We start from the raw sequence: 16,305 nt of genomic DNA on the forward strand, positions 1-16,305 counted from the left end.
CCCTGCGCCGCACACTGCAGCTTCTCCTCTCCTCCTCCCTGCGCCGCACACTGCAGCTTCTCCTCTCCTCCTCCCTGCGCCGCACACTGCAGCTTCTCCTCTCCTCCTCCCTGCGCCGCACACTGCAGCTTCTCCTCTCCTCCTCCCTGCGCCGCACACTGCAGCTTCTCCTCTCCTCCTCCCTGCGCCGCACACTGCAGCTTCTCCTCTCCTCCTCCCTGCGCCGCACACTGCAGCTTCTCCTCTCCTCCCTGCACCGCACACTGCAGCTTCTCCTCTCCTCCCTGCACCGCACACTGCAGCTTCTCCTCCCCTCCCTGCACCGCACACTGCAGCTTCTCCTCCCCTCCCTGCACCGCACACTGCAGCTTCTCCTCTCCTCCTCCCTGCACCGCACACTGCAGCTTCTCCTCTCCTCCTCCCTGCACCGCACACTGCAGCTTCTCCTCTCCTCCTCCCTGCGCCGCACACTGCAGCTTCTCCTCTCCTCCTCCCTGCGCCGCACACTGCAGCTTCTCCTCTCCTCCTCCCTGCGCCGCACGCTGCAGCTTCTCCTCTCCTCCCTGCACCGCACGCTGCAGCTTCTCCTCTCCTCCTCCCTGCACCGCACGCTGCAGCTTCTCCTCTCCTCCCTGCACCGCACACTGCAGCTTCTCCTCTCCTCCTCCCTGCGCCGCACACTGCAGCTTGTCCTCTCCTCTCCTCCCTGCGCCGCACACTGCAGCTTGTCCTCTCTCCTCCTCCCTGCGCCGCACACTGCAGCTTCTCCTCTCCTCCCTGCACCGCACACTGCAGCTTCTCCTCCTCTCCTCCCTGCACCGCACACTGCAGCTTGTCCTCTCTCCTCCTCCCTGCGCCGCGCAGTGTTATGCGCATGTCATACTCTTCAGTGAGTCTGGTGAGATGCTCCTCTACGTATATGGCCATTTCTAATATGATCTATGTGGTTAAAAAGCTTCATAGACCACAAGCACAGGAATATCCTCTATTATTATTAATGTGGAGCACTACAAGTCCCAGCACGTCCCCCTGCAGCCATATCTTCTCCTATCTCACTGCGAGAAATAGTGCAGTACCGCCGCCAGCCGCTAAATGCCGCACGTCGTCCTCTCTGTGGTGACACGGCCCCGCGCTCTATGGTTCTGTACCTGTGGGCCCGCTGTAGCCTGCGCTCCTCTCTATGGTAGTGTTGCCCTGGTGACGTTGTTCTGCGCCTCCTTCCGGGTCCTCCTGACCTCAGACTCCATGTGAGGACAGCGGCGGCGGCTCCAGGTAACTGCGGGGTCACTCACCTCAGGTATCTGTGTCACCTATTGGTGTTTTCTAGGTTATTATTCACATTATAGTGATATTCTCCCCTATATTCTGTTTAAGGGGAGAGATTGGGGGATGTAGTTATATCCAGCCTGTACATGGTAATAGAGGGGGTGCAGTATATACTGTGTCCTGTATACCCTATATCCAGCCTATATGTAGTAATAGAGGGGGTGCAGTATATACTGTGTCCTGTATCCCCTATATCCAGCCTGTACATGGTAATAGAGGGGGTGCAGTATATACTGTGTCCTGTATACCCTATATCCAGCCTATATGTAGTAATAGAGGGGGTGCAGTATATACTGTGTCCTGTATCCCCTATATCCAGCCTGTACATGGTAATAGAGGGGGTGCAGTATATACTGTGTCCTGTATACCCTATATCCAGCCTGTACATGGTAATAGAGGGGGTGCAGTATATACGGTGTCCTGTATACCCTATATCCAGCCTGTACATGGTAATAGCGGGGGTGCAGTATATACTGTGTCCTGTATACCCTATATCCAGCCTATATGTAGTAATAGAGGGGGTGCAGTATATACTGTGTCCTGTATCCCCTATATCCAGCCTGTACATGGTAATAGCGGGGGTGCAGTATATACTGTGTCCTGTATACCTTATATCCAGCCTGTACATGGTAATAGAGGGGGTGCAGTATATACTGTGTCCTGTATACCTTATATCCAGCCTATATGTAGTAATAGAGGGGGTGCAGTATATACTGTGTCCTGTATACCCTATATCCAGCCTGTACATGGTAATAGCGGGGGTGCAGTATATACTGTGTCCTGTATCCCCTATATCCAGCCTGTACATGGTAATAGCGGGGGTGCAGTATATACTGTGTCCTGTATACCCTATATCCAGCCTGTACATGGTAATAGCGGGGGTGCACTATATACTGTGTCCTGTATACCCTATATCCAGCCTGTACATGGTAATAGCGGGGGTGCACTATATACTGTGTCCTGTATACCCTATATCCAGCCTGTACATGGTAATAGCGGGGGTGCAGTATATACTGTGTCCTGTATCCCCTATATCCAGCCTGTACATGGTAATAGCGGAGGTGCAGTATATACTGTGTCCTGTATACCCTATATCCAGCCTGTACATGGTAATAGCGGGGGTGCACTATATACTGTGTCCTGTATACCCTATATCCAGCCTGTACATGGTAATAGCGGGGGTGCAGTATATACTGTGTCCTATATACCCTATATCCAGCCTGTACATGGTAATAGCGGGGGTGCAGTATATACTGTGTCCTGTATACCCTATATCCAGCCTGTACATGGTAATAGAGGGGGTGCAGTATATAATATAATGTGTTAGTACAAAGTGCTGATACACTGAGCCGGACTGCTGGGTCATGGGGGGTACGAGGTTCTGGATCGGACTCTGTTCACACTATAGATCCTCTACAGATCAGTTTTCTTTGCACCTTACATAATGTATTTAGTAAATAATCAAAGAGGAGCAAATGCTTCAGTGAGCGCCTTACAGAAACCGGAGACATGAACAGAACCTAATGGGTCCATGCCGAGGCTCTGGCTGCGCCGCACAGTATGTGGCTGTATATCACAGTGTGGCTCTGCCTTTATTGCAATTCAGTTAATACCGTATCCACATAGAGATGATCGGACCTGATGTTTGGGTTCGGTCGAGTGACCCGGACATACTACTTCATTACCCCCAGCAACCAGCCAGGGCTGTGATTGGCCAGGGGTGCACCCTGCAATACGTCCGGGTCCTGCAGCTAAACCCAAACACCTGGTCCATTCATCTCTATCACATGTTCAGGATTTTTTACTTTGAGGTTGTGTTCAAATTGCGTTTTGCGAGCCGGAGGAGGAGCTTCTCACCATCCAGATGAGTTTAGACCTAAAATTTCCACATGTTTTACCGGTAAATGATGCAAAACACGTGTTACTCCTCTCTGCTGCCTATTTCTAACCGTAATTTGTGCGCACCGTGTGATTGTAGCCTCAGGAATCCCCTAAAATCTTTGGGAGCTCTGCCCTGGCAATAGTCTCCTGTTCTGAAGTTTTGCCAGGGGTACGGGGAACACTTCCACCCCCAGGGGCTTTCTCAGGATTCCGGGAATTCCCCGCTACATCACATCCATTCTCTGATTCTACAGAAAACTCCCTGGTACTGAATGTGAACACTGATCATATCTGTAGCCTCTTGTGGACAGAGCCCCATGTAGACCCCTCTCCGGAGTTTTGGGGTTAATATGGGTTACATTTGTGGAGTTGATTTACTAAGACTGGAAGTAAAATGCTCTGATTGTATAAAGATGCCGCAATATTACAAGTGATACCTCTCTAAAACTTTTCCAGCTTTAAAGTTTTTATGTAATAAAACTTCTTTCTGATTGGTGGACAAGTCTGCGAAAATCTGTACGAAGCTCCATCACCTTCCCCACTGATCATGTGACAAGATGGACGGGTTATTCCTATAGGGACTAATGTCTGGTTCTCCCCACATTGTGGGGCTGTTCTACAGGTTCCACTATTACCTAGAGGACAATACAACGTGTGACCTTCTACAGAATCTCAATAACAAAGGGGGGGGGGTCCTTATCACAAAGGCAGGAGGTGAACAAACAGCACGAACAATGGTCTAGTAGACAGAAATCCTTAGAGTGACCTATAGCGATACTAAGAGAGGTTTCACCCATTGTATGCAATGGATCCAACATCCGCTTCAGTAACAGTCCCGTTAGGATGTGTTCACATGGTGCGATTATAATTATAAAGTGTACTGGAAAATACCTTGTAATACCTACAGGTAAAGGGATCCGGTCACCAGGTTTTACCCCAATAAAATTACTGGTCCCCTCAGGTCTGGTATGAGATGTCCTTTCTAGAATTCCATATTTTATGTGAAATCTCACCCGTTTCCTATATAAAAAAAATCTCCCACAAAGTCAGGCAAATATGACTCATTTCACCTCATTGTCACATGAGACGAGTGATGTTTTGTGGTTGCAGGAGTAGTGTCACTTCTGTTTTACTTCACCTTGAAACTTGCTTTTTGGATCATATAAAAGGTCGTCTCATCTTTCAGATGACATCAGGCTTATGGTTCCGGGAGCTACAGAACTGGAACTTCAGGCAGTTAAAAAAGAAGGCAGGAACTGGATCTTTATCTGCAACTTGCATTTCCAACAATGTCTTTAGCTGCCAGTTCTCTCTAGTTTTGTAGCTTACAGAACCAGAAGTGTGATGAGATCTGAAAGATGTGTTGCTTATCTTTAATATGACACCGGCAGCATGTTTCTAGGTGCTATAGAACGTTAAGGTCTTTTGAAGTGACACTACCCCGGCAACCACTAAACTTGACTCATCTCATGTGAAAATGAGTCATATATACGGCGGCATATCAGTCCCGATTACAGTCTGTGGTGCCTGGTCACTGTGCGGTGAGCACACGGCAAAATACAGGGCATGTCCTATATTTTGCTGTGTTATGGCGCCGGCTATTCGCTTCTCTATGGAGAGGGGAGGGGTGAGCAGCGCTGATCCGTCCTCCTCTTCTGCGCTCTGCTGTGAATGTACCCCAAGACTGACACATATACCGGTAGTGATGTAATAATAGACATTTGTATACATGTTAGAGCGCCCCCTGTAGACGTTGTACCAGTGTGTGTGACGTTGTGATTTTTGTCTCGCTCAGGATGAAGAGGCTGCTGCTGATGCTGCTCCTGGCCTGGCTCTCCATCTCCTTCTATTCCGGCATTTGGCTCTTCATGAGCGGGTTCCTTCTCATGAGGATTGAGCTCGGTAATCAGAGTCAGTGCTCCTCGCCTCCGTCTGCCGCTCCTCACCTCCAGGACGCGCGCTGCTGGTTCCCGCAGAGGTTTGATAAAGCCGTTATAGTTATTATCGATGCTCTCAAATACGACTTCGCCAAATACAACCCGGAAAACGACAACCCTAAACCGTATGAGAACAAGCTGGGGGAGATCCACCGGCTCTGCAGCGCTCAGCCACGACATGCCAGGCTGTACCCTTTCCGAGCCGACCCTCCTACCACCACCATGCAGAGGATTAAGGGCTTCACCACGGGCTCCCTGCCCACGTTTGTGGACCTGGGCAGTAACTTTGCCAGTTATGCCATTCAGGAGGACAACCTGATCCATCAGATGGTGTCTAATGGTGCGTATTGTCTTCACATTCCTAGTTACTGGGACAGTTGCATTATATGTTATAAGGTTTTATAGAGGGATTCAATTGTATAAAATGAGTATTACTCACCTTACCGATCCCGGTCTATTACTGGGTCCCCCTGGTCTAGTAACTGTAGACTCGGACAGCTAATGGTCGCAGCTGTGACCCACTTCATCTTTCTAAGCCGCTGTTTTATGTCATTTCTTGTGTGTTGAGATAGAACCAGGAAGCAGAATCCGTTAAAGGGATTGTACCAAGTTTTCATGTTGTCCCGCATCCTATGGACAAGCTGGTCGGTGAGGGTCTAACTGCTGGGGTCCATTCCAATCATGAGAGCAGGACCACAGTGATCCAGAAACCAGGTCTCCCATTCTGTTTTTGTAGGTGGAAGGGCAGGGCGAGCATCTGTCCTGCTGCTCCATTCCATCGTATAGGAATGTCAAATTGCAGAGCAAAGCGCTGAGGTATCTCCAGCACACTCAATCACTGTCTATGAGAGTGCTGGAGTTACCTGAGCGCTGTGCTCTGCAATTTACAACACTTCCATTCTATTGAATTCTATTATTGAGAACATGATTCCCATTCTCCGGATTGCTGGGGGTCCCTTTCCCATGTTCCAAGGGCAACTAGCAATTGTAGCCTCACTGATCACCTTGTTAGGATAAGGGATAACTTGCAAACTTAGTACAATCCCTTTGAGTATCAGAATAATATGGGTTGGAGTTGGGAATATCCTTTATTTTTTTGGGCACTAAACCACCAGTATGTCATTATAAATAACTTATAGCTCCAGTTATCCCTGTATTACACCCGTATAAACCTGGCTAAAACATTTACTAGAAAAATAATTCCACTTTTCTGTGTGAGCGGCTCCCAGTATGAGGGAAGTAATCCCTACTGATCTGTGTTACAGGAAAGCGAGTGGTGTTCATGGGGGATGACACCTGGGACGGACTCTTCCCCAAAAAGTTCTACAAGTCTTACTTCTTCCCGTCCTTCAATGTAAAGGACCTCCATACTGTGGACGATGGCATCTTACAGCATCTGTACCCTACTGGTAGGTGACGGTAGCTTAATATTTCCTGCGTTGTGTTTCCCTGTTCCCTACTTTTAGACTTCATTGTGGTCGTGTATTACATAAGACGCCCCGGTGATGCCCATGTTATGCTTCATGCTAGTTCTATGGCTGCAATCAGTAATGGACCCAAAAGAACTGATTTACTGACTCGCAGAGTGTTAGGTCGGCATCTCAGTCTCTGGAAGTGCTGCCAAAGTCCTTCCCCTGCAGGAACTTAGGACTAAATAACAAATTCACTGCACATTTTGAAATCAGTTGACCGAGACTATACACATACACGTCCCTCGATGTGAAAAGGAGAATGGTGCCTCTAGCGCCTCCCTATGGAAGGTGCCTCCCTATGAGTCCGCTTCTGACTTTCATGTAGCCTTGACCTGACATCACACACCCTCCCCTTGTTACTGCTCTCCCTTATTGTGTAGCATATGAGGGACCCAATGCTTCTCTAATCCAGCCTCTGATTTGTCTCTACAGTGGACGGAGGAGACTGGGATGTAATTATCGCTCATTTTCTTGGTGTGGATCATTGTGGGCACAAGCATGGACCAGACCACCCAGAGACTGCCAAGAAGCTGATGCAGATGAATCAAGTCATTGCGTGAGTATCTACTTATTCTTCAGCGAGCTATTGGGGATATCCGGATTCACATAATGAAATGTCTCCTTTCCTGCAGCTCTCTCATAGAACATCTGGATGACAAGACCCTGCTGGTGGTGGCTGGAGACCACGGGATGACAGACACTGGAGACCACGGAGGAGACAGCGAGAAGGAAGTGACTGCAGCGCTCTTCTTGTACAGCAAGGCGCCTCTGTTTGCTGAACAGCTGAAGACGGTAATGCTTTAGGGGATGGGGAGCTGAGAAGGGTTAATAGCGCTTTTGGTTGATTAGAAGATCAAGGCTCCTTGCACACGAGCATACAGCCACACGTGGGAGAGAGGACAGCGCTGCTCACCCCTCCCCTCTCCATAGAGTAGCATGTCCTATATTTCTCTGTGCTCCCAGAGACTACGTGTGCTCAATGCACCATGACCTGGTGCCACATGCACCAATGGGGACTGATATCCGCAAACTGTGCTGACTGGTAGCAGTCCTGGACACATTCGTGTGTATGATGCCTAGACTAACTTCACACCTTTGTTTCTACACACGTGGCGCATTCAATGCAGAAAATCCGCAGAGTAATACAGTAGCATTAAAGTGAATGTGGTTTGGAAAATGTCATGTAAACGATGCAGACATTTTTCGTCCAGAAATTGATGCTGAATGTGGAAAATAAAATCTTGAGATTTTACATGGAGCAGTTGAAAATCTGCATCAAATCCACACCATGGCGCACATTTGATGTAGATCATAAAGCAGCTTATTGCTTACAGTGATGTCAGATCAGGTCAAGAAAAGAGGTGAAAAATATTGCACATAAATCCGCATCAAAAACCCTAAAGGCAATCGACCACTTAGATAATGGCCGGCTACGCTCACTTACTGATGTTCTTACAGATAGCTGCACTTATTTTATTTTTTTCAGCAAAAAATCTTATTACCGAGGGGAAAAAAAAGTTGCAGTCGGGCGCGGGTTCTCAGGGCGTCGTTGCTATGGTGCTCGGCGCTTTGCAGATTTATGCACGCCTCTTTGCATCTCCTTCTCTGCAGTCGGCTTTATTTTTTTTTTTTTTTACTCTACGATAATAAGATTTGTTTCCTGTAAAAAGAATACAAGTCCCGTTATCGGTAAGAACACGTGGACCAGTAGGAGGGCCTAGCTCAATTGGGCATTATACAAGATTTTTCGCATAAATATCTGCAATGTCTGCATTCCCATGTTGCATTTTTATTGCTTTTTGAAATGCAATCGGAAGGCTCCACCCTAATCACATTTCCAGTGTTTCCAGCATATGTAGTAAATGCAGTGCAGGGCCTGGAGGGAGGGGCAGGACTCATTCTCATTGTATTCGTGGAACCTGGAGTCCTGCTCCTCCCCCCGGGCCCTGCACAAGCTGTAATCCAATGAATTTGCTGTGACTGGAGCCTCCCTCTAACTCAGTGTGTGGTTGGGGGGGGGGGATCCTTAATATTGTGTTATTAATAGCGCACGCCAGTTTAGACTATTGAACACATTGGGGAAGGTCCGTCCATTGAAGTCAATGCAGAACTTCCCTTTTGTAGTTTTCATTTTTCTCTCAAACGGCTCATACAACGGAAAGTCAAGACAGAGGTGTGAACAGGGCCATAGGGCTTTCTACAACACTGTAAATACTGCTACATCTGGGTAGAGGGGTTGTCCATGTATATTCTGCTGCCAATCTGAGACTGGGCGGGGGAGGTGCAGCTGAACGCACAGGGTTAGTTTTGTGTATAAGCTCTTCCATGTCTTCCTCTGTTTTCATGCTGTTACATGGATTCTGGAATTGTGCAGTTGTTGCCATTAACCCAGTAATTATCCCATTGTCTTTTAGGAGGCCCCAGCTGTTCCTCAAGTGAACTTGGTCCCCAGCTTGTCGCTGCTGCTAGGTCTCCCCATCCCATACAGTAACCTGGGGGGTGTTATTGATGACCTCTTCGGGTGGCCTGAAGATAAAGTGTCAGCTCTGCTGTCAAAGACCACAGCTTACCAGATCAATGTCCAGCAGGTAACATTGAATATCAGTATTTGTACAATATTATCTTCGTGCCATAACTTGGATTAGGCCGTAAATAGAGAAGCGCATACGTCCTGCTAGAAAACTGCTCCATCTGAATGAGGACTTTACAAGTGTCAGAGATGAATTGGGCTACAGATTCTCTGTGGGTTCATACATCGGTGTGAAATCTGCAATGAATCTTCAGCATCATTGATGTTTCATTGGAAATTTGCCTCTTTATTTGAACTGAGCTTTTAAAACCACATCTGCATGTAGTGGACTGTCATTTTCATTGGATTGATCACAATGACCTTACTGTGTGATCAGTACATGATATCACACACATCAGTACATGATATCACACACCCGGTATTGTCATTATGGAAGGAATAGTCATTTGGGACACTCAGTCTTAAAGCAAATCTGTCACCAGGAATGTCATTTTTAGCTGGTGACGGGTTCCAATAGTCTATTCTGTGCTGATTTTAAAAATGCCTCTGTCTGCATTCTGAATGATTTCAGCATTTTATAAAACTTTATTTCACATTACCTGGCTCCTTTATTATATCATGTTTATGGGTTTTCCTCTCTTACAGGTGGCTCGCTACTTGGACTCCTATTCTCGGGCTGCTGGGGACCTACCTGCTGAGAAGCTGAGAGCTCTGGCAGATCTATTCACCTCCCTGACCTCAGAATATGAGCAGCTTATGTCGCAGCGGGATCAGCTATCTGAAGAGGAGCTGGAAGTTCATCTGCAGAAGATCTTACAGAGGCAGCAGAGTTACCTGGACCAGGCCAGACATGTGTGTATGGAGTCCTGGGCGCGCTTCCACCCCATGCACATGATCATGGGCTGCATCATCCTCCTCACCTCCTGTTTTTTCTGCTATATAATCGCTGAGGCTGGCTCAGTCTTGTCTTTGCCGTACAAGAATTTGCTAGGATATCCCCTACTCTTTACTATATCCGTCACTTCCGCCCTGGGCCTGGCAGTATGGACATCGGGGCTGGCGCTCGATCTAGTAACTGTCTGCGCTGCAGCAACTCTTATCTTCCAGATAAGTTTCTACTTTAACTTTCAGGCTAAGAAATCTTCCCCGTCGAGACGCCAGACACATCCAGTGTATCTGCTACTGTCAGGACCCTGCGTCGTGCTTCTTTTCCGCTGTTGTTCTCTGTTTTCAGATAGTTACGTGGTAGCAGAAGGCAGCGTGGCTCCTTTCCTTCTGACGTCCCTGCTCACAGTGACAGTGGTGAAACTACATTGGGATGGCAAACTCCTCCTCCCTACATTTACCCCTCTAGGAACCGAGTCCTTGAAGCCTTCCCTGACCCCAGCTTACAGGAGGGATGGCTCCAGACTGATGTGGCTGCTGGCAGCATTGGGGATTTGTGTTCGTCTTTCAGGGTTCTTCCATAATTGCCGGGAAGAGACCCCGGATTGTCAGCCCTCCTCCTTCCTATCTCCCCTCTCCAGCGTCCGGGACCCCGACATTAAGAATGTCTCCTATGTTTTCTGCGTTGTGTTTCTGGGGTTCATGGTTTTCCTTGTTAGAAAGTGGCTGCAGCATTATGGAAACCTGAACATTGCCTCTCCGCTGGTGCTCTATGTGCGCTGGGGCTTCCCCCTTATAGTTTTAGGTATCGCTTGCTACTGGGCAGTGAGCTCTGGTACTGAAGATAGCCTCGCAAAGCTGAAGGAGCTGACACACCTGGCTCTGGTGGCCTGTCCTAGAGCAATCTATGCCATGGCTGGACTGGGCCTCCTGCTGATTCTGTGGAACCCTATTACTGTGTTTATGAAGAGCCGAGTCTCGGATCCTGACAACACGGTGACTACTTATCGGGGAGCCCCCAGCTCTGAGGCTGAACTGCAGCACGTTATCCCTCAGATCTACAGGAAAATGCAGCGCACGCTCAAGAGCCGCCTTCAACATGGAGGTGAGGGAGAGGACGGCAAGAAGGGGGTGTCAGTGGAGGCCTATGGTCTGGGCAGCGTGTACTCTGCCGCCATGGTCATCACCCTGTCTATTCTCACTCTGGTTCTCATATTGCTGCACAGTGAGAGGATGACCCCGGCCTTCCTGCTGCTCCTACTAGAGGCGGTTATCATCCTGCACATCCACGGACACGTCACCAACCTTTATAGTGAAGGAGTCGGTAAGTAGTCATAAATCACAGCAGTCATTTTGAGAGATGTTCATTGATAAACTATACGAAGTGTCAGCTTCAGAGGTCTAAGATCTTGTCGACCCAAAACTGCCAGAATGAAGGGGTCGAGGTCAGATTTTTAGGTCGGTCGGGATTCTAGATCATAAAACCTACCGTATCATATCTTGTTGCTCTAAAATGTGTCTGTATGTAGTGACACCTCAATGACTGTATGCTCCTTCTTTTCTGCAGAATTATTCAGTGTCCCGTGGTACTCAGTCCTGGCGTGGTCTCTCGCTGCCACCCAAAACTTTTACTCCACCGGTCACCAGCCAGTCTTCCCTGCCATCCACTGGAACTCGGCTTTTGTAGGATTTCAGGATGGACACACAAATAATATCGTCCCAGCTCTGCTGGTGGCAGCTAACACCTTCTCAGCCAACATCCTATTCTCAGGTAACAGTCTGTAATATGGGGACACGTTAGATGCTACGTAGATCTTGGTTTACATTTGGATAGTTGGGGCTGGGGAGATCATGGAGACCACTAATTAATTGTTCCAATTATCTCTCCTGAGGAAGCCGGATCCTGTCTGTTGCTGCTTTGGCCTTTCCTGTGTGAAGCCCCCACTGGACGGAGACGGAAAGGAAAGAAGGAGAAGGAGGGGGGGACAGAAGACGATGAAACGCCCATGATGGAGATGAGGATACGGGAGGACCCAGACAGGTTTTCTGTGGCTTTGCTGCAGCTCGGGACCAAGTACCTCTTTATCCAGGGAGTGCAGGTACCTACCTTGTACTCTTGATAGTTTTATATTAGGCTTTACTTATAAAAGCAAAAAATGTGATCCGCATTCACAGTGAACAGCTCTCCCCTCTATAACTACCTTAAAATAAATGTCATTTTGTCTTGATGTTAGAAAAAAATTCACTATATTCAAGAAAAGGTGAAAAAAAAAATTTGATGGTTTCTGACTAGTGAAATCCCTCGTCCTCAGCATCTAATGGTTTGGATTATGACAATAAAGTAGTCAGGTGCAGTGAGGGGGGGCTATGGATATAGAGGGTGGTCTATTGTTGGGGTCCAAAAGGAAGGTATACTTTTAGTATACTCACCTCTGTGTGCGCCATCCTTTTGGACCCCAACAATAGACCACCCTCACATATCCTATAGAGTTTGGCAACTCCATCTAGGAAATTATCCTCTGGAGGCAGCACCCATGGATATAGAGGGGGCAGGGCACCAGGATATTCCTGCCTGTAGGGGGATTACATAATAGGATCGTACCTGGGGATTGTAAGTAAAGTTGCACATTAAATTATTATTATTATTAAGTTTGATTTTCCAACTTTTTCAAATTTATCTTTTGTCACGTTTTTAGCTGCTGTCGTGCGTCTGCGCTGCCATGATTCTCCGCCGACATCTCATGGTCTGGAAAATATTTGCACCAAAGTAAGTCCAGTATAGTGCTGCTTATAGGGGGTTGAACAAGATATTATCTATCATCTATCTATATCATATCTATATCTATCTCCTATCTAATCCCAGCAATAAGTCAACAATGGTCATTATTCCATCATAAATAAAGGCCACCGCTGATATTTTTACACATCTCTTCTCTGATGCTGTTTGTTCTATGTATTATTTTTTAAGATCCCTTTGCCCGGTCTGTTTTTGTTGTGCTGCTTGGACTGTCTTTACATATCTATGTACGGTAACGGTAGGAAAGTCCAATTGGCACACTCAAAACAATGTCAGGCTGGGTGCAGGCGTCACAGGACTAGGCCTCAAGTCCTCCAATAATAAATAATAGACAATGATCAGCACTTCAGTTGTAGTGGTAAAGCAAGATGTGCTCTTCTTTATCCAATATCAAGTGACAATAGCGACCTTTTGGCTCAAGAAGAACCTTTTTCAAGCCGAATAATAGAAGACAACATCTTGGTTCACCACCAACAACTAAAGTGCTGCTCATTTTCTTCTATCTATCTCATAGATACCAGATAAATATCTCATATTCATCTTGACAGTTGTCTGAGTACCAGCTGGATGCTCGCTCATATGCTTTGTAAGCAGTACAGGGGTCAGGAGCTATAGCTCAGGCTGGCCATAACTTTTAGCTGACAGCTGACACTTTTGCTCCCCCTGGTAGAAGAGCGTATGTATATGCCACTGCCAGACACCTCTGATGATGTCACATCTCTCTGGAAAGAAAAGTATCGGCACATTGAAATCCATCTGCCTGATGCTTATCCCATCCAGGATCTGCCATCACGTGAGAGCAAGGAGGCTACAATATACAGTAAATGATACATTCTTACACGAAGTAAAGAACGTTCACCTCATCTACCAGAGAAGAGCTTTGGATGCAGATCTGGTTGTAACTAGAGCATGTCACATCACCTGAATGAGGAAAACAAATCTTCATTTTTGTTTGATATAAGCTGGCCAGTAGCCCCTCTGTAATGTTGTTTTCATGTCTTTGCTTTCTGCCAGGTTCCTGTTTGAAGCTTTGGGCTTTGCAGTCAGCAGCCTCTTCCTCCTCCTCGGGATTGCTCTGGTTTTAAGGGTGGACTGTGCGGTCAGTAACTGGTTCAGGAACCTCACCCTCCAGCAGAACAGGTAGCGCTGGAGAACACAGAGGGTTAAAAGAGACGTGAATCACACAGTGCCTCGAAGGCGAGTGAACCTACTAGCCCAGGACACCGGCCACTAGCCCAGGACACCGGCCACTAGCCCAGGACACCGGCCACTAGCCCAGGACACCGGCCACTAGCCCAGGACACCGGCCACTAGCCCAGGACACCGGCCACTAGCCCAGGACACCGGCCACTAGCCCAGGACACCGGCCACTAGCCCAGGACACCGGCCACTAGCCCAGGACACCGGCCACTAGCCCAGGACACCGGCCACTAGCCCAGGACACCGGCCACTAGCCCAGGACACCGGCCACTAGCCCAGGACACCGGCCACTAGCCCAGGACACCGGCCTCTCCTGCATCTGTTCTCTGGATGGATTTCTGGCCATTTGGAACCATAAAACATGAATGTCATTGTCTCGGAGACCTCAGGCCTCGCGCCCGGTGACCCCACTCCCTGTGTAACATTACAGTACAAGCAGACTCTCAACCCCGGGAATTCGCTGTGCCAACCTGTGTGAGCTGATGTATGCTCAATAAATAAGAGGGCGCTTCATTATGGACCAGGGCGTCTGCCATTGCCGGAGTGATGGAAAAAAAGCACCAAGGATTTTACAATTGTTAAGGATTAAAAAGAACTTGGGTCACGTTTCTTGTCTTTTTTTATTTGCAACACATATTTAAAGGGGCGGAGTAGAGGTTGAACACTATAACTGCTTTCTTCAAACAGCGCTACACCTGACCTGCAATACCGGCACACACCATGGTCAGCTGTGGCGCTGTTTTATGCAGGAAAGCAGCCATGTTTCTCAATCCTCTAATCTGAATTTATTATACCTATGCCTAATGACTGGCGTGTCAAACATAGGGCCTAACAAGAGGTCAGGATTGAGGTCAAAGATTGAAGAAGGATAAAAAACGGAATGGGAACCTATTGCGACAAAAGCCGCGGAGCCCAAAGCCGTGCTTCTTATTTCTGTTCTGTGATATCTTTATTGTTTGCTGTGATGTCACTGCGTGCACTATCCTTGACCTTTGACATCGCCTTGTGCTGATCTTGTGACATCAGAGTGCTTAATGTTTACATGGAGAGACATTACAGCGTCCTATATCCCCAGCTGCTAGTACATCATGCATGACATGACTGTGTGCATTGTGACATTACTGTGTGGATCCTCCCTGTGCTATGATGTACTGTGTATCTGTGTATAGTCTACTGTGATGTCACTGTGCATGGTTTGCCATTACTGTGACGACATTGTGTATATTGTTCCTCCTCTCTGATGTCATTATGTGTGTAATCCACTAATAGATGACATCACTGTGTGTGCCGGGGCTCCGGAGATATAGGTGTGTCATAGTATATATGGCTGGAAAAAGAGGCAAGTGCGCCCCTCTCCGGCCTGTCCGCTGGAGGCAGAATGTAGGAGCTGCAGATTTAGATCGCAGTTTGGAGAATTGTAGAAGTACATGCACCTGCTTGTTTTGGAGCTGAACTTGGGGAAAGGGTGATGGAATGAAGCTCTACATATTTATAACATATTTTAGTAAAGGTTAATTCATTTTTACTAATTATAAAAAAAAACTTTAATCTGAAAAATTATTTAAAAAAAACTTTCTAGTTTTCGAAGATCTTGTCATGTAAAGATGCACATAACAAAACTCTAAAAATTGAGCAGGACATTCAGGCACCAATGACCCTCAGTCCCGAAGGGAATAAATATGTTTACACATAGATCCAGGCACCGGGACTGTGGTATCTTCTTATATTTGTTATCCATGGCCTCCTTCCTTCTTAAATCAACTGTTATAATTACGCTAATGAGCTTTAAGGGCTCTGGAAGGTGTAACCAGAGCTGCTCTGTTCTGTAGATTCATAAGCTCTTGCACTGTCTCCTCCTTCTACTCAATCAGCACTTCCCCCTCCCTCTGCCTGATATAATCTCACACAGTGGGAGGGAGGTAGTGCTCCTGCACAGTGTAACAGCCTGTGAAGCTACAACATGGAGAGACTCTGGTAACACCCCCAGAGCCCTTCTTTCTCATTAGCACAATTATAAAAGTTGATATTAGAAGGCAGGAGGCCATGGATAACAAGTATAAGAAGATACCACAATCCCGGTGCCTGGATCTATGAGTAATGTCCCAGGTTTATCAGGATGGATATAAAAGCTAGTTAGACCAGCAGTACACAACTGTGGTTGGCCCATGAAAAACGGACTGTGCGTTGCCTGGATTTTATGGGCCTATCACAGTGCAGGGGACGGGTCTGGATAGTTATATATGATACAATGGGGCAGATTTACTTACCCGGCCCATT

At 47.4% G+C, this 16,305-nt stretch overlaps 1 protein-coding gene across 3 annotated transcripts; it reads left to right on the forward strand.

Moving 5' to 3' along the window:
• The first annotated feature begins 1,189 nt into the window (after positions 1 to 1,189).
• Positions 1,190 to 15,107, forward strand: PIGO (phosphatidylinositol glycan anchor biosynthesis class O). Of its 3 annotated transcripts, none has more exons than XM_072132787.1 (11): positions 1,190 to 1,272; positions 5,003 to 5,484; positions 6,410 to 6,553; positions 7,049 to 7,172; positions 7,249 to 7,408; positions 9,031 to 9,204; positions 9,792 to 11,355; positions 11,599 to 11,802; positions 11,928 to 12,130; positions 12,728 to 12,798; positions 13,843 to 15,107. In XM_072132787.1, exons 2-11 carry the CDS (start codon positions 5,004 to 5,006, stop codon positions 13,970 to 13,972), a joined length of 3,255 nt encoding a protein of 1,084 aa, XP_071988888.1. In that variant the 5' UTR covers positions 1,190 to 1,272; position 5,003; the 3' UTR covers positions 13,973 to 15,107. The 3 variants fall into 3 exon arrangements, with proteins under 3 accessions (XP_071988888.1, XP_071988890.1, XP_071988889.1); XM_072132788.1 differs by having other exon boundaries at positions 1,202 to 1,297; XM_072132789.1 differs by lacking the exons at positions 12,728 to 12,798; positions 13,843 to 15,107 and having other exon boundaries at positions 11,924 to 12,111.
• Positions 15,108 to 16,305: the final 1,198 nt, after the last annotated feature.

This window comes from Engystomops pustulosus, chromosome 1, assembly GCF_040894005.1.
Source record: "Engystomops pustulosus chromosome 1, aEngPut4.maternal, whole genome shotgun sequence".
In the NCBI taxonomy this organism is placed as follows: Eukaryota; Metazoa; Chordata; class Amphibia; order Anura; family Leptodactylidae; genus Engystomops; species Engystomops pustulosus.